Source organism: Bombus affinis, chromosome 8 (assembly GCF_024516045.1).
Source record: "Bombus affinis isolate iyBomAffi1 chromosome 8, iyBomAffi1.2, whole genome shotgun sequence".
NCBI classification, from domain to species: Eukaryota; Metazoa; Arthropoda; class Insecta; order Hymenoptera; family Apidae; genus Bombus; species Bombus affinis.
In genome coordinates, this window is record NC_066351.1 from 10,919,801 (window position 1) to 10,937,405 (window position 17,605).

The following is a 17,605-nucleotide window of genomic DNA, read 5'->3' on the forward strand; positions in this document are numbered from 1 at the left end:
CCAACACATGACTTCGCGAAGCGTTACCTTTCTGCATTTCTACACGAAACGAAGTTCTTCGAGTTTCTCGACGAGTAAACAAATTAAACGATTGTCCTTTTTTATATTCAACCATAAAATGTCGCAACCTGTTCTACGCCCGTTCAAGAATCCTCTGAGGAGGAATCGGTCGGAGCCCTGGCAAGGATCTTTCGCAAATTTAGTCACGACGCGTCTCGATGGTCGTGTCCGGGCGAAAAGAATAAAAATACTCGTCTGGCCAAGGTTTCTCCGGGTGTAAATCGCATATTACCATGCTAATCGACTCGTAAATCGTCTGGAAGTGTCCTTTCGGCGCGAGAAATCGTCCGATTCCCATTCGCTTCGTCCTTCGTGTCGATATTCGAGTCTCGACCGAAGGAAAACGCATTTCGATGGCATCTCGGGTACCTTAGATCAATTTTAAATCGATTCGTTCATCCGATACGTTGCATCGATGCTCTATCCTTTTTCTAATTGCTAAATTGATCCGGCAAAGTAGATGCTTCTTCTTCGTCGAGAACGTTTCGTATCGGTATCGTCGTCTCCAAGACACGGCTCGATATATTGAAAATATATTAAGGTCGTACTATCTTGGTAGCAACAGCGACACCCGCATCTTCCTTTACCGACGATGGTGCGTAACGATTTAACGACCACCTCGTGTAATATGCCGTGTATCTTCCGGCGGCAGTGCTGAATAAATTCGGAGGATTGATGCGTCCCGTATAATTAACACTCGACGCCGGGTGTCAGCTTGATAAATTACGCGTTACTCTGTGCCCCTTATCTCGTTGACTGATTCGAGCAAAAATCCTACGCTCTCGATGCTCGTTTTTTGCCCCAGTCACGAGAGAGGCAAATTATTTTTCGTCTTCGTTCGTCGTCCGTTCTTTCTTCGTCTGTAGACTCGCAGAGATAATCTGGCACGCTGGCTGGACGCGAAACAATATAATTACGCGTCAGATTTGACGGTTGCACGAACTTGTGGACCTCGTAATCACGCGTTCCGTGTATAACACGCGTGCACATCGGTCGTTCTACGCTTCGGCTGCGCGTGCGGTGCTAAGAATAACGTTTGGCCCAGTACGACTCGTGGCGCCGGAGGAACACGTTCTCGCCGGCACATTTTAAAATAGCCCGCGCGAGCGTGCCCCCGAATACCATAATTTGGAAAAAATGTTTGCCAGTCACCCGTTCCCGGAAATGGCCACCCGTGTCCTCCCTCACAGCGACGAGAATCACGTCTTATCATTTTTACGATGCTTTTGCGACAACGTTTCGTTCGTAATGGGAATTACGTAACTTGCCTAATTCACGCTAGAGCAACACGCTGTTATCGAACAAGGATATCCCTGTATGTTCGAGTTTCCTCGCGCGTGAAAATATTCGATTCGCCAGAGGGGCATGGCTAAGCGTAAAAATCGGCCAGGTGAAAGATCGCGTGCGATTATCTTATTCGCGAACTTTTATCCCCGCGGTACATTGTATGTAGGATCGTGCACAGAGCCGTGTATCGCGAGGCACATGTGTACCTGACACCTGTTGGCTCAGGAAACAACTGCACCTGGAAAACGAGATGTCAGTCGCGAAAGACGTTACGATACGTATAAATTACAATCGCCTCGTCGTGTTCACCCTTTTACGAGGTCGTCCCCCGTAACGTTCGCCCTTGTTCGTTACGTCATCGAGACGCCCATTCGATGGCGTTGCAAGGACCGCTTCCTTAATGCGTGAAAAATCGCAAATCGTTTCGGAGCTCACGTTCGTCGTTCTCGAAAACGGCTCGTTTTCTGGCTTGAAAAACGACGCGAAAAGAGAAGGTGTGAGACAGTGGGTAGTAAAAGATTCTTTGAATCTCCGTCCTCTCGCGCAGCAACTTTTGAACACACTTTTATGCCAGCCATATTTCTGTTGCCACGAGCGTGTCAGTTCGTAACTGTACTTTGCCGTTAGGAAATGCCTTTCTTGCGTGACAAACAGCGCCCTTAAAATTGAAAATATCGCTGGGTGATGCATTTACGAGACGAGACGTAACGCGAAAGTGAACGTCGTCCGTTGATCCGGTAGTTTCAGTTAGCGTCGGACATCTCGTTACAATGCTTGGATGTTGTTGTTCGCAGAATATGGGTATCAAGGATGACTTCCACCAGAAGACCATTTTAGCCTGCATCGAGGAGCTCTGTCATGCTACGTCTGCAAGCGCCACGTTGTCAGAGGCGGTCGTCGCGGCTACGCCGAATTCGTCCTCCGGTACCGTGGTCAACGAGGCGATCACCGGTGGTAGCGGCTCCGTAGCCACCGGCAATTCGCCTCACACCCTCATGCCTCAGAGCTTTAGCGTGTTGGAGAAGTGCGATAAGTGCCATAAATACCTGAGGGGCCTGCTGCACCAAGGCTTTCTCTGTCTAGGTACGTGTGAAGCATCGATACATCGATGGCCTGATAATCTATATCGAGATAGCGTTTCTTAAACCTTTCCTTTTTTTCCTCTTGCTTTTTTTTTCACCGCGATTGCGCTTAGTTGGAACTGTCGCGTATCGTGGGATGGTCGACGAATCAGTATCTATCGACGTTTCGAGACATCGAGGCGCTGCGCCGACACAAAGATTTGTCCATTAAAGTTTTGGGATTTAATCGTGTTTTCCATCGTCCGACCTACTTATATCGTAATCGTGTTTTTTTCTTATGCGATAGATTGTGGTCTGGTAGCTCACAGGACTTGCACAGCAACGGGTTTACCCTCCAACTGCATACCAGTCGACTCGGAAAATCGTAGCCATAGATTTACTCCAGGTAAGTGTACAGAGAGCGTGATCGCGCGCACGTTGTGTACAACGCACGCACACGCGTGTGCCAGCTTCCAGTTTCGTAATGTGACATTGGTACGGCTTGGTCGTAACACGCCCATTACTTCTTCGTTACGTTAATGGACGGAACACGGAAACAATTTAAAAATTCAGATGTCTTTTAGTTGACTATCCCGGATTGCATCAGAAACGTGTTCGCTGACGCTGGAACTGCTTTGCAATCGCGCGCCGGAGTCGATTATGAAGTTTGTAGCAAGGACATACGATGTGGCGCATTACTTGTCGTTCTAATATCTGAATAACTAAATATTCATGCGTCTTTCGATTGAAATCGCTGGTGACCAGGTTACGGGAGGGGAGAAAACGTTATTTCATCGGTCGCGCTCTTTCCTCTTTGCTCTTTTCTTTTCCTCGAATTTGACCGCGAGAGAGAGAGAGAGAGAGAGCATCATCGTCGCTTTCATACCGAGTTCGTCGCCTACGGACGATGAAAGTTGACGGACACGTGGTTCGTCTACGCGCGTTTACGCATTCGCGAGAAGGTAGACGGTTTTCCGAGAAATTCCGCGGCTACTCTCGGAATCGTCATCGAGCACGAGCGGACGGCCACATGATAGATAAAACCAAGCGAGCGGCATGACTGGGTACGGGTACGTATCGGTGTCGTCCTCCGAACTTCACGCGCACTCTTGGGCTTGTAAATGCGTGTCGGTTGTTCGACCAAGAAGGAGTGGTAGTGGTAGTTTCATTAAGTTGTCGGTCGCGTCGCGCGTTGTCCACGCGATGCGCAACTACTATATATGGAGAGTGGCAGGGAATCGCGAACGGCGCCAATGGTCAGAGCCGCGGGACGAAGTCTCCGCGTGGTCGCATTATTTATGAAATTCACACGCGCAAAGTGCGATATATGAACGCAGTTGTTTCGTTAGAAACTGGTCGTGCTTGCAAGAGTTCGAGCGCCGAGAGAGGGAGAGAGAGAGAGAGAGAGAGGTTGCACGACGTTTTACCGAAGGAGGAACGTGGAAGAATCGCGAGCGGCCGGGCCTGACAATAAAAGCATTTCCACGTACTGCTCGTAAAATTGGAACGTCCTCGTTTCGAATTCTATGGCGCCGGTCGCGCGTTCCCTGGTATGCTCGCTGATACGCTCGCCGTTCGCCGATATTGCAGCTTTCCTTCGGGGACCCCGTGACCAGTCAACCGATTGTCCAGGCCCGGTCGAACAACCGTGACGAATATCGAATTTCCGTATTGACCTCCATCCAACGATGCGCCACCTTCGATTCGTACCTTATATACAGTGAATATCGTCGCATGCCTTTTAATTCCAACTTTTCTCTGCCGTCTCTCTCGCCTCGAGCCTGCAGAGAGAAAGATAGGCTACTCGTGAAGAAACAAAATGTCGCTAACGCGGTCGTAAAAATAAATTTGTTTCTCCTTCCCCTCCTACCTCGCCTGTGTGAAATTCTCTCGGTCTTCTCCTCCTCCTCTGTCTCATCCTCCTTCACCTTCTTTTCCTCCCTCTCCCCCCTCCACTATCTCTCCCACTCCTCCCTCTCTTTCTCTCCCTCCCTACCACCCCCTCTCCTCTCTGGCGTTTCGTCTCTCTTTCTCTATTTCTTGGTCTCCTTCTTATAATGCATGCGTACACGCCTTTGATTGTACAAGTGGTGTATGCGGTATCGACGATAAGTCGCTTCGAGTCGCGCGGCTCGTTCGAAAATACGACCGCGGCCGAGCTTTGAGTCGCATTCTCGCGCAGATAAGGAATCAGAATATAACCATCGAATAGAATAGAGATCTGGTCGATCGCGTATCGAGACTGGAAAGGCTAGGGCTCACCGAAATGGCGATCGAAGGACGCGTAGAATCTGGTACCTGGCTATTAACCTTTTCGACCACGCAGAAAATAGTTGGTGGAATGTTTCGGCGAAGCAACAACGAGGTTACGTAATTCCAGAAACGTACACGCATACGTTCCCCTTTGACCCGATTATTTTCATCCGATCGTACCGAATGGAAGAAAAACCGAGAATCGGAGTCAACGCTTCCTTGAAACGCGCGTTCCCTCGCCATGAGCTCTGCCCGGCTTCTTTACGATTTTACGTGTCTCTCGTCTCTGGTCGTCTGGAATGCGTCTGTGAGATGTCAGGAATTTTTTCTTACCAGTATGTCCATAAAAACGGACGAATCTCTTGCAGATGTCGGTAAACCCGCGGCTCCCTCGCGAAGCAAACGCTCTTTCTCCTCCCTCGCCGGCATTTCCAACTTCGTTGCCAGCGTTCCCCGCCACGAATAATAATTTATACGACCAATTAATTTAGCTCCGCGATTATTTCCCCTGTCGCGGGTGGGTTAACGACTCGGACGGTGTACCTCTTGCACGTGCACCTGTTTCCACTTTTTTCTTTTCGTTGCTCTTCTCTTTGACACGCGCGTTACTCCGATTCGCATCGCTTTCGAGTCCCGCGAAATCCTTCCGGCATCGTTCTCATTCTCCTCCTCGTATTCGTCCATGTTCTCGTTCTCGTTCTCGTTCTCGTTGTCCGCATCATTGTCCACATCATTGCCCACGTCGACGTCGTTCATTTCCAGAACTATCGCCGGATAGAGACGATCGTGTGCGATACTCGTATCGTTTACAGTCAAGGAGGTCACGCGACCGTTTAGCTAACGCACAAACCAGAGATATCGCGTATGTATCGAACAAATGAAAGTTTTATTATCGGCCGCTGGTTGAAAAATTCTCACGCGCGCATACAGAGGCTCGCGCGGAGGAAGCGACCAAGTTTCTTAGACTTAGAGGCCGCGGTAATAAATAGAACAGTGAAAGGTAGAGCTTCGTGGTTCTTTTTTTTTTTCCTCTTTCTCTTTTTTTCCTTTTTCATTTGAACGTCGCCAGGGTACGATTTGATGCTGCTAGATCGTATGGGCGTACAATTTTTTAAATACCCTGTTGCTATGCCCGGCTGTTCGGTAAAGGACGAACTCGAGACGGTGAAAAGTAACCTTTTTTGTTCTCGTTACTCGCAACGGTATCGATTCTTATTCAACACGGTCTGCAACTAGAAATTTATCGTTTACAGTATTCGGTCTTGGCCTGTGTTCGCAATTCGACATCTCCTCGCGCTCGGCTCCGCTGTTGGTGGAACGATGCACTAGTGTCTTGGAGGAGAAGGCATTCGAAGACAGCACGCTGGATCTGTACAAAGTCTACCACAGTAGTCCTCCCAACGAGCAAACTTTGGAACTGCGGCAAAAATTAAACGAAGGTAAATTCTGTTTATTTCCAGCTCCCACGGCGGGGATTATGTTGATTCTGAGATGATTGCGTATTAATATCGTTGATGTTTGAGTAATCACGTTCGTCATTGACTTTTCAGATGTGTGTAACGCTGATCTAAGTTCGTATAGTGCTCAATGCGTAGCGAGCGTGTTGAAAAAATTTCTACGAGAGTTGCCAGATCCTGTGATTCCTGTACAGTTTTACGACAGATTTATAGAAGCATCCAGTGAGTATCGTAAACGGGCATCAAAGTAATAACGCTTTATTTAAATCATGGATCGTGCGGATCACGTCTGTCTATTCCTTCTCTTATTATACAGATACGAAAAACGATGAGCAGTGTGCAGCACGTCTGGGACAGCTCGTTTCAGAACTTCCAGATCATCACCGTAGTACTTTGTTTCACTTGATGGCTCATTTCTGTCGTATCTGTCAATTACAACACGGAAGGGGTTACACGGAACCTCCCACAATCCTTATACAAGTGCTGTGTCATATTTTCGTTAGACCTCCTTGGGAACGGATCGTGTAAGCGCGCTTAAGATTGACGTAATCGCTTTGACATATTCTCTGGTCAAATTCATTAATAACCGGTCGTTCGTTTTGCAGACAAATAGTACATAATATCGAGGCGCATATACGAATAGTGGAGGTGTTGTTGTTGCATGGTGATTGGAACGAGAGACTGCCTCAATTTGCGAGCCCGCCGCAATTACCACCGCGAAAAGTTTCGAGGCCGCAGTTTCCAGTTTTAGATCCGTTCTCCGTTCTCGACGAGGATAATTCGATGGACCGAACGGTGTCAGTCTCGGAAAGCAAGGAGTCTCAGCAGCAACCCCACAGGTAAACGACCGTTTATTTTTACGCACCCTATACAATCGTTGTATTTCTGGTTATTATAGTTCGCTATATGTTTTGTTTCGAGAAGGCCACGCACGCTTCAGGAGGCTGAATGGTATTGGGGAGACATCACGAGGGACGAGGTGAATGAGAAGATGATTGATTCGCCGGATGGCACTTTCCTAGTACGCGATGCGTCTTCGAAGGGTGGGGAATACACACTGACGTTGCGTAAAGGTGGGAGCAACAAGCTTATCAAGATTTGTCAACGGAACGGAAAATATGGCTTCTCGGAACCGTATAACTTTCATTCGGTTATCGAGCTGGTGGATCATTACAGGAATTGTTCTTTGACGCAGTATAATTCCACGCTGGACATTAAACTGTTGTACCCTATATCCCGGTTTCAACAGGTAATTTTTGCTGAAATTTCATTGCGTTTGATAATGACAGTTTTAGTATAAATTTAGTTTGTAATACGAATTACACGAGTCTTTTGTTTCGATTAGGACGATGAAATTGCAAGTACAACAGACATGGCGAACGTTGCACAGAAATATGTAGAACTTGATAAAGAGATAACCGACGCGTTGAAAGAGTATAGAGAGCTTTCGGAATTGTACAATAGAACGTCTTTCGAGGTCCAGTTGAAACGGCAAGCGTTGGAAGCTTTTTCGGAGGCTATCAAAATGTTCGAGGACCAAATGAAATTGCAAGAGAAATTTCAGAAAGAAGCTCAACCGCATGAAATATCAACGTGAGTTTTTGTTAATAGTTACGTTCCCATGCACTTCCGGTCGTGTATGCAAATTTGCCGACTATGTTTATAGATTAACTGATAATGCCGAGTTGTTAAAACGAAGACTGAAATCCTTAGAAGATAGCAGGGAGCAGTTGGACTGCAGTTTGAAGGAACAGATCGCCTACAATAGAACTCTGGAAAGAGAAATGCACAAATTGAAACCTGAGCTATTGCAACTCGTACGTCAAAGGGATAAACATCTAATGTACGTATACTGATCTTTTGACTGTTACGTGTCCATTTAGTATTACGGTTTAATATCGTTCTATTATCGTGTTATAGATGGTTGAAAAAGAATGGTATGAAACAGAATAAAATAAGCCAACTCGTGCTAAATCATTCGTTGTCGAATCCTTTGTTGGGTGACTTGGCGTACGGAGATCTTCAAGAAGTGGATCTTGAAGTTCATTCTGACGAAACTACTTGGCTATATCTCGAATGTTCTCGGTCCGACGCCGATCGGATACTCGCTGAGAGGCCAGATGGTACTTTCCTTATTCGAACATCAAGAACAGGACAATACGCACTTTCCATCATGTATGTATATTAATCATTTCTTTCTTGAATTTCTTTTTATCAACGTTGACGACATAGGCAGATTGCAATCGATTTTTTATTCGTTACAGGTGTAACGGTACAGTGAATCATTGCATAATATATGGTACCGAACGTGGTTTCGGATTCGCTGAACCGTACAACATCCACAAGAGCTTGAAACATTTGGTGCTACACTACGCACAGAATTCCCTGGAGGAACACAATGAGAGTCTTAACACGACTCTGGCTTATCCAGCTTTTGCCTCGCCCGCTGCATTGTCGCAGTTGCAGGCTCAACAAATGCAGTTACAGATGAAAATGCACACGCAAAACCAATTACAGCTAACACGTCCCCTCGAAAATCAACATTACATGACGCACACGTAATGCTGGCGTGTCGATCAATAGAATTACAGAATTAATTAGGATGTACGTGTGCATGAATGTTTCCATGATTAGCGTCGAGGTGTGATTTAGAAATTGGAAATTAACGAGGTGATAACAAATGGTTTTTCGAGGAAGGCCCTGTGAAATTTCTATTCGTTTTAATCGGTACGATGGTATTATCTAGAGAAAAACAAGACGCGACAATTGATCGTTCCATTTTTATAGGTCGGAGGTGAACGCTTCCTTAAACAAAGTACAGTGGTATCGATAACAAAGGGAGAAACATTGGTAGCGGTAGCAACTCTCAGAAGCTATAGTTTATAATGTAATTATATAACGTAATGTTACCGTGGCGCAGCAAATAATTGTTTCGGTCAACAGGACCACACTGCATAGATTTTACAATTCTCTCGGGGTCTGCAGGCCTTTTTTGACAGATCTTATGGATGATCGACTGAAAAAATTTACTTGAGCAAGTTTGCGAGACCCTGAGTACTGTGAGAAATGATCTTTTGTTGTCAGTTTGTATCTTCGATTTAGGGAGAATCGTTTGGGTGTTGGAACGTGATACGACGTTGCATTTTTCAAGATGCACTTATTCGATCGAATACGTCAGAGTAACAGAGGCATATATCTAGTCTTACAGGCAATTTGATGGAAGAAACAAATACGATAGAGCAGAACGAAACATAAGTCTGACCACGCTCAAACTACTCGCAGTTTCGATTGGTAATCAGGGTAGTTGCATTTCGTAAAAATTTGATACTAATCTAAGGTTGATGGACGCATCCGTTCTTCTTGGGGTTAACGGATAAACACAACACATTTCGTAGACCGCTGTACTTCTGACTTCTTCGATAATTTTTTCTGAATATTTCCCAGACCTCCATTTGTGTAACGCGCGGTACGCGATACGCGCGGGCATCGTTTATTGTGAATGTGATTCACCAAGTATAAGATCTACAACAGTGATATTAGAGTATATAATTAGAACGCGTCGCATAGAACATATAACTGAGCCTTTTGGATGCTTACGGAATGTTTTTGGTAGCGATATACTAAAGTAGCAACAATCACGGTTGAACAACTGGACGACGAGGCTGGTTTCGGATATTTCGATCCACGCTACTTCCGATCGATTTTCGATTTAAAACGTGCCCGCCCGCGTTGCTTACGAACTTCATTACAACGAAAAAGAAAAAAGAAAAAAAAAAAAAAATCAAAAACAAAGTTTTTCACGGATGCGCGGGAACTTTTTTATATATATATGTTAGATTTCAAGTGCTGTGCCAGATCTGTATAGGCTACTACGCGTGTCGAAACACGCGTATGTGCTAAAGGAAAGTGAGAGTGTGTGTGTGTGTGTGTGTGTGAGAGAGAGAGAGAGCGAGTGGGAGAGAGAGAAAGGGAAATCGTTTTTCGAAAAGTTAAACATATTGTCTGTGATTTCGGATTGCCGAGAAAGAATATATATATATATGTATATGTATATACATATATATGTATATATTATATCGTGTCTATAATTTTCCAATTGATTTTTACAATTCGCTTTTCTTCTCTATCACTACTTGTTTTTTCCCTTTATGGTTTACGAAGCGTGTGATCGTTGGTTTAATACGCGCGTCGATTTCGACGAATATAGGTAGAATTATAATTGCGACGGAATGTGCAGAAGCTAATCGTGATTTTATTAATTGTAATCTTTTCTTACGTTCGGTACTTCTTTTCTGTGCGTCGTGTCGAGAGTCTTACGGGTCTCGTCGCGCTCTTTTCTCTATTCGACTCGATGTATTGCAGTCCCTGAAACGGCACGAGACGTCGTTTTCATTTGATTTTATCCGTATTTCCATTGCACCGAATACCGATAAAATCTATGCACGCAGAACGCGATGTTCTCGTAAACGTGGAACAGGGTCGATCTCTTTCTCGCTTTAAATATCAAAGCTCATTGTGCTCTTTGAATGATCTCAAAAGGTAACGGTAGTCTCGTCGGTTGGCACGGCAACGAGAAGAATCACGGTTGAATCGGTCGCGATTGAATCGATACTCGAGAAATTTTACGTATTACATTGCGGTCCGTAATCGTAAAAGTGTATCGAGGGCGATCCACGCGAACAATGGTTCCACGACTTGTAGCGGTCACTTGAGTCGAAAACGACGATTCTTCCCGTTCTCGTTTCTTCCCGCGTGATTCTCGCTACCGCATAGTCAAAAGAAAACTGAACCGATATAATATAATGGATCGATGGACGAGCGAGAAACGATCTCGAGCTTGAAAGAGTTGAAAGCAGCGACAAGCCTCAATTTCTTTTTTTTTTTTTTTCTCTTTTCTTTTTTCTTTTCTTGGTCGTTCGTTTGTTCGGTATAGGATGATGAATTTCGAGGATAGGCAAGAAGAGACGCAAGCGACAGAAGGGGGGAAAACAGACTGTTTAAAGAAGAGAAAGGCTCGTTGCTCATCCTAAAGGCTTCGAATTACGTAGATTTAGGTAGCTTAGGTTTTTTATACGAGAAAAACAAATTAAGTGCCCTGGCGCTGATAGGCTTATATATCGTAGATTCCGTGATCGTCCAATCGCGTACAGGTGCAGTATTCGATCGTTGTTCAATCGCATCGTCACCGGGTCGCTCGCTTCTTGGACGTTTCGATTATTCAAGTCATTGAACGTTTTGCTTTCGGAAGTCGATAGTTCCCTTTGCATTTTAATCCGTTTATCGTTCGATGTGTTTCGTCGATTCTAACATAGGTCTTTATGTTTATCATTCTGCACGACTGTGAAAGATAGAAAGAAACGCAAAGAGAAGAAACTAAAAAACAACGCTTATACCGTCGATAGGAAGAAGGAAGAGCTACGATAGAATCGACAGCGGAATTAAACATGTAATTATAATTTCAAATGGCCGATTAGAATGGTAAAGAAAGCCACGACTTGCCGCGAATAATTAATGACAGTGAAGCAGACGGAAACGTGCAATCCGATGACGGGAAGCGTAGCTTTTACGTGGTATAACCAGCTGTAACGGCGACGAGTTCGAGATCCGCGTTGAACATTCACTGGAATATCAGATTCGTCGAATCCTCGTTGACATCTTCGGATAGAAATAAAAGATACGCGCGTAGAGAGAGATGTTTGAAACCCACGACCATTACCGCTCCTTTTGTAGTTGGTTCTCGAGTTTCGGAGAACACAGACCGGCTGCTTGTTCCAACGGGATCCATCGGGTTTCTCGCGACTCGCTCTCGTCGTCCTTTCTCAGGAGCAGGAGTAACGCAATCCACACAGGTTAAAAGTACACGACTACACACACTAGACCATCGTACATTATCAAATACATATAAACACACGTAAGCAAATTACGCGCAGATGCATGCTCTTGTGCGCGAAATACAAACAGTGAGTTAGAGATAAAGAAGAAGAAAAAAAAAACATAAAAAAGAAAAAAAGATACGAGATACATTCGTTGGCGAAAGAGTATATGTCGTGGAAGTATGATGAAAAAGAGGAGAATGATTTGAGAAAAATGGAAAAAAATATATGAACATATATATATTATATATATTATATATCTATATATTTTTACTTACTTTGAAACAAACCTTTAATTGATTATTTATAATATATTCGTGCGTATGTTGTATACATATGTGTATATACATATATTATATCGTAGCATCGTGGTGTACCGTTCGAAGGTACGTAATCCTTGACGATCGCGTTTTCCACGAGGAACGACGCGTATCGTGGAACGCGAGATCCGCAAGGCTCGTGCGTTTTCGAATATCGTCGATGAAAGGCAACGTGCACGCGTGCACACACACACACACACACACGTTCAACAATTTTTCCAGGGAAAGACCAGGCATCTTTTTGTAATAACGTCCGCGTTTGTCTGTGACAAGCGCCGACAATTAATAAGCGCGACCGAACACACAAGACAAGTTTCTATTTTTAAGGCCGAGCGAAATTCGCTTTGGCATCGCTCGATCGGAACGTGATCGCGAACGGCTGCGCAACATCGACTGGAATCGTTTCAATTTTCACGCGCCCATATTCGAAAAACGTTATTGGCTTGTCCTGGCCGATCCTTCCTTTCTTTCATCGTGTGCACGCGTTTACGTCGATAGTTTGGATCGCAGGCGGTTTATTTGCAGCATCGATGGAGGCGAATAAGATTAAGAAAGAACGCGAGATGCTCGCGTGCAAGTGAAACCAAGGTCGGGGTAAATTAAGTGCAACAAATACTCTGCGTATAGAACGAATATGGAACGAACAGGCAATCGGAGAAAATTAAAATATTCAGTGGTTATCGTAGTGGCGAGGGAATTTACCGTGGCAACGAAAGGAAATTATGTTTGCAACTATGAACGAAACAGGACGAGACCGAATCATTCCAAGTATTTGTCGTTTGCACTTGATTTACCTCGATCGTATTTAATCCACTGTACGGAGTGGGCTATATCCGATCTATCCGAGTCGATTTTTCACGTAGACTCGATGACGATCGACCGCGAGACGTTGATCTCTCGCGGTATCCTTTTGTATTTTTCGAAAAGGGGACAAGTCCTCGTTTGAGATTTTATGGCATAATAAAAAAAGAGAGTCAGGCAACGCTGATTGCCCGATACAAAACACGTGTCACATCACGATGTACATAGAAATATATCCGAGCTATGGTGGTGAGGCTCTTTTATATATATGTATATATATATATATATATATATATATATATATATATATATAAAACAAACAAATACTAATAATAAAAGAAAAAAGGGAAGAAAAAAAGAAGGAAAAGAGAACGATTTGGAAATTAACGTGGACTTCTCGGCGGGACCGGTCCAACAGTTTCTTTCGCGAGCCGAAACTTTAGCGAACGCTCGGCGGTGTTACCTTCGCAACACTTGTTCGGTCCGATGAACGATCGATATCCTTTTCTACGTTTGTGCCAGCGTGTCGACCGCCGTGCCTCGTCGAGTCGACGAGTCAATTTCGGGGAACCAAAAGAAATTCGAAGATACGAGGAGAACTACGGAGAAATCGGATCGACTGGACGAGGCACCGTGACTTTTGTCGGCGATTCAACGGGTGCTCGCTGGATCGAAACGAGATCGATGGTTGAAAAGGTGGATGAGAATCATTGGATGGTTTAGCGATTGAAGAATCGAGGAAAGAGAGAATTTTAAGGGGGCGAGAAACGGTTAGGAAGAGAAAAGAAAAGAATGATACGAGACGAGAGAAGATAACGTGTAAAGTTGCCTTAGTTTTTCTACAAGTTGAACAGGTGCGATATGTGAGCGAGAGAGAGCGAGAGCGAGAGAGAGAGAGAGAGAGAGAGTGCGTGCAAGAAAGAGAAAGTAGAAAGGTGGAGGAACAGAGAGGGACGAGATATTTCGTACGGTGCGAATCGTCGATAAACGATCGATCGACGATCAACGAGAATATATTGTACGACGGCAAAAGAAAAGAAAAGAGTGACAAGAGATGATCGATCTAGTGAGATATTCTGGTATGCTCGTCACGAAATGAAGAGCCTTGCAACATAAAGAAAGAAATTTTCTGCGAAACATTGATAATCAAATCGTATCGATAACACTTATCGTAATCGAAACCATAATTTCTAATGCATAAATAGCGATTCCTGTAATAGTATGCGAGCGCCGATTTTTCCTGACATTTGGAAAACTAATATAGAGGATACGACGAACAGTTTGTCTGGACGTTCGTGGACACTCTTTTTCTAATATTTGCAGCAATATGTATAAATAATATATTACTCTGGCGGTTTAGCTATGGGCAAAACTCTCAGGTTCCAGTTACTAACGAGATATTTAAACTACCTAACGAACTATTGTACACGAAGGAAACGAGTAATTTAAGCGTTACGATACGTCCTTTTATCGAGTAAACCGATGAAACATGGATTCGATTCCTCTCTTTTGTCAATGCTAACGATTTAAGTAGAAACAAACAGGCCAATAGGAAATAGAAACTAGTGGAAAGAATGAAGGATCGCCGTAGACCAATATATTGTTACCCTAGGCATAACGAATTAATTGTAAATTGTAAAATCGGAGTATCTCTTGACGCCTCTGCTCCAGAAATGGCTGAGATCGGGGAAAGACGATTCCAAGAGAAAGTACGAGAGTCTGTCGAGAAAAGCGTGTGTATGCTTGAGAAGATGCGACAAGTTAAAGAGCGAGAATGTTAAAGATCACGCAAGAACGTCGCGTAACGATCTTCGCAATTTACCCAAATCTGTGTCCAAATTACAGAAGAAAACAGGTGGGAGGAGAATTTGTTGGTCGTGTTGCCTATTCAGGGCAATTCTCTCCGTCTGATAAGCTTGACAAAATTCACAGAATTGGGCGTTATTTTCCAACGAATTTTTCATTTAAAGTTCGAACGAAACCGAACACGACTGTGTGTATAAATCGAAGTTGATTCACCGGTAAGCGTGGCTGCTCACTTAGCAAAGTGTTGCGAATATCCGCGACGTAAAAACGTATTCTTGGCGCGTGATGGATCATCGAGGAATTCGCGTACGCTCTCGAGGACAACGTTCGCCGAATAAAATATTGCCCAACTCTGATCTCTTGCCAGTTAAGTAAAAACACGATACATCCCATTTGGGGGATATCTCGACCGTCTATAATATACAATACGCGTTCGAACCGCGAGAGCACGGCTTCAAGGCGATTTCGCCCCTATCGATCGTCTGTGTTAAAATAAAGCGTGTGTGTGTTTGAGAGTGAGAGTGAGAGAGAGAGAGAGAGAGAGAGAGAGAGAGAGAGAGAGAGATCGGTCGCACGCGAAACCGTCTTAAAATCGTGTTCGACGGTCGACAGATTTCGTGTACGTCCATTTGGATCCTTGCCAGTCTTTTTCTTTCTTCGTTTTCCGTGGCCGGGTATCGTGTGAGATTCAAACGTGTCGGTGGACATCGGGGCGCCTGTATGCGAGTGAGAAAGCACGATCGTGTGGTGGTTGCGCTGCAAGGCGATAATCGCTGATCATTAAACGAATCGGTTCAGCGAATGGATTCTATTTCGTGGATATGCGAGAGAGAGAGAGAAAGAGTGAGAGAGAGAGAGAGAGAGAGAGAGAGAGAGAGAGAGAGAGAGAGAGAGAGAGAGAGAGAGGGTGGGTGGGGAGGGGAGGGAAGGGATTGGGACGAGAAAAAGTCGAGTTGGGTGGGTTTCGGATACCTGGGGCTTATGGGATGGGGATTACACGGGGAGGGTGTTACAAAAGAAGACAGAGAAGAAGTTATCGATATACAATTATTACGTTATTAACGAATGTATGCTGTCCCACTGTGATAAAACTTTTTGTTTTTGCATGTAAAATATACTATTATTGTCATAAGTATATGAGACGATGGAAAAGAACAAAAGGAAAAAAAAAAGTGAAATCATATTATAAAAACGGTGCATGTATATAGATATATGCGCCGAGGCATGCGCGATCTTAGAACGATCTATGTATGTGTACTTATATATCTATATATGTGCAGGCACACAGACACGAAGACACCTACACAGACACATGTAACACAACACGAGCATCATACATATATTGTGATTGAGTGTGCACGCAGTAAAAGTGTATACTACTACAAAGAATACAAATTTTAATTACCGGACCGACCTGTCTTCATGCGCTTGCGATCGATGGTCGGAGCGAGGGTGGACGGGTGGCGGGATCGTTCGTCGTTCGACGATTTGGTGCAATCGGAGCGGGCGCCAGCGCGTTTTACAAATTTGCAAAAATTTTCCAGCGATTCGAATGCTCTCGCGTCCCAAGGACCGAGATACGATTTGCATTTTTTTCTTTTTTTTTCTATTCGAATTACGGATCGGGAGAACAGCTTGCAATGGTATTCTGTCGAAATTGCGATTGGTATATAGCGGCTCGTTTATTTCGATGTCGTCTCCCGTTAGAGACTGATCGAGGAAACGAACGGTTTAGATGGTCGACGAAATTCTCCGCGAATATATCTCGTTTGTTTCTCGAACAACAACGCGTATAAATATATTCGGTTTTAATGGGACACGTGGAATTTGACGGATTCTGTCGAAGTGCATGAAAACTGGTGGTACAATGAATGTTTACTCGCTTTTTCGCGCAACGGTCATCCTCATATTGTACCGTTTATTTGGTAGTTCTACCATGTAAAACCATTTATATTTGCATATGATTAATATGTTTTACTTATAACACTCTGTTGTTCCATGTTATTTCGCAATTCAACTCGTCACCAAATCTATTCCTTTCCACAGATCCGAGACATCCAACGAGTAACGATCCTCCTAGTAACAACCCTTCGGAAATTGCCACGCAACGAATCACGAGGCTCGTAAAGTACAGAATGTCAAAATATCAATCTAGATACGAGGAAATTGTTGTCCGTCGCGTTACATACCGATTCGATTCGACGTTGTTTCAGATACGAGCTAACGGGAGAAATTAACACGCGAGCAGAGTTGCAAGAAATTACCAAGTCGAATCCGAGTGGGAGAGTTATTAGCGGCGGCGAAATTACGAATTCGAAAGAAATCGTGAGAATCGCGTGCCTTACTTCGAAAGACGTACCTGCCTAACATCGTTGCGAGGATAGAGATCGGTGGTGGCGACGGCGGTGGCGATCGTACGATGGCCGTGGCGACGGTGTAGGTGGCAGAGGCGATGGTAGTGGAGAATCTAGCTGGCCGTGTCGGTGTATCTAACGCGACGAAACAACGTTCCGATTGGCAGTGTGCATCGCGTAGCGAGCTTGCGCGCCGCATTGCACGGCTGCAGTCGAGTCATTATGCAGGTACTGGCTGTCACTTCTACTCACTGTAACCGCAGACCGACGTTGACTATCGTCGAGTTCTCTATGCATCCGACCCCTCGACGGTTTCGTCGCCCGATACAGCGG

At 44.6% G+C, this 17,605-nt stretch overlaps 1 protein-coding gene across 7 annotated transcripts in view; it reads left to right on the forward strand.

Annotated features, from left to right (window-relative positions):
• Positions 1–16,904, forward strand: part of LOC126919609 (phosphatidylinositol 3-kinase regulatory subunit gamma) — a 36,906-nt gene extending 20,002 nt beyond the window's left edge. For 6 of the 7 annotated variants that reach the window (XM_050729037.1, XM_050729038.1, XM_050729036.1 and 3 more), the window contains 11 exons: positions 2,142–2,430; positions 2,716–2,814; positions 5,915–6,100; positions 6,212–6,340; positions 6,435–6,642; positions 6,724–6,957; positions 7,043–7,367; positions 7,464–7,711; positions 7,785–7,961; positions 8,039–8,293; positions 8,383–16,904. In XM_050729037.1, the coding sequence (XP_050584994.1) occupies positions 2,142–2,430; positions 2,716–2,814; positions 5,915–6,100; positions 6,212–6,340; positions 6,435–6,642; positions 6,724–6,957; positions 7,043–7,367; positions 7,464–7,711; positions 7,785–7,961; positions 8,039–8,293; positions 8,383–8,680 (2,448 nt within the window). In that variant the 3' untranslated portion in view covers positions 8,681–16,904. The remainder of the gene's footprint in view (positions 1–2,141; positions 2,431–2,715; positions 2,815–5,914; positions 6,101–6,211; positions 6,341–6,434; positions 6,643–6,723; positions 6,958–7,042; positions 7,368–7,463; positions 7,712–7,784; positions 7,962–8,038; positions 8,294–8,382) is intronic. The other variant, XR_007711718.1, reaches the window with a different exon arrangement.
• Positions 16,905–17,605: the final 701 nt, after the last annotated feature.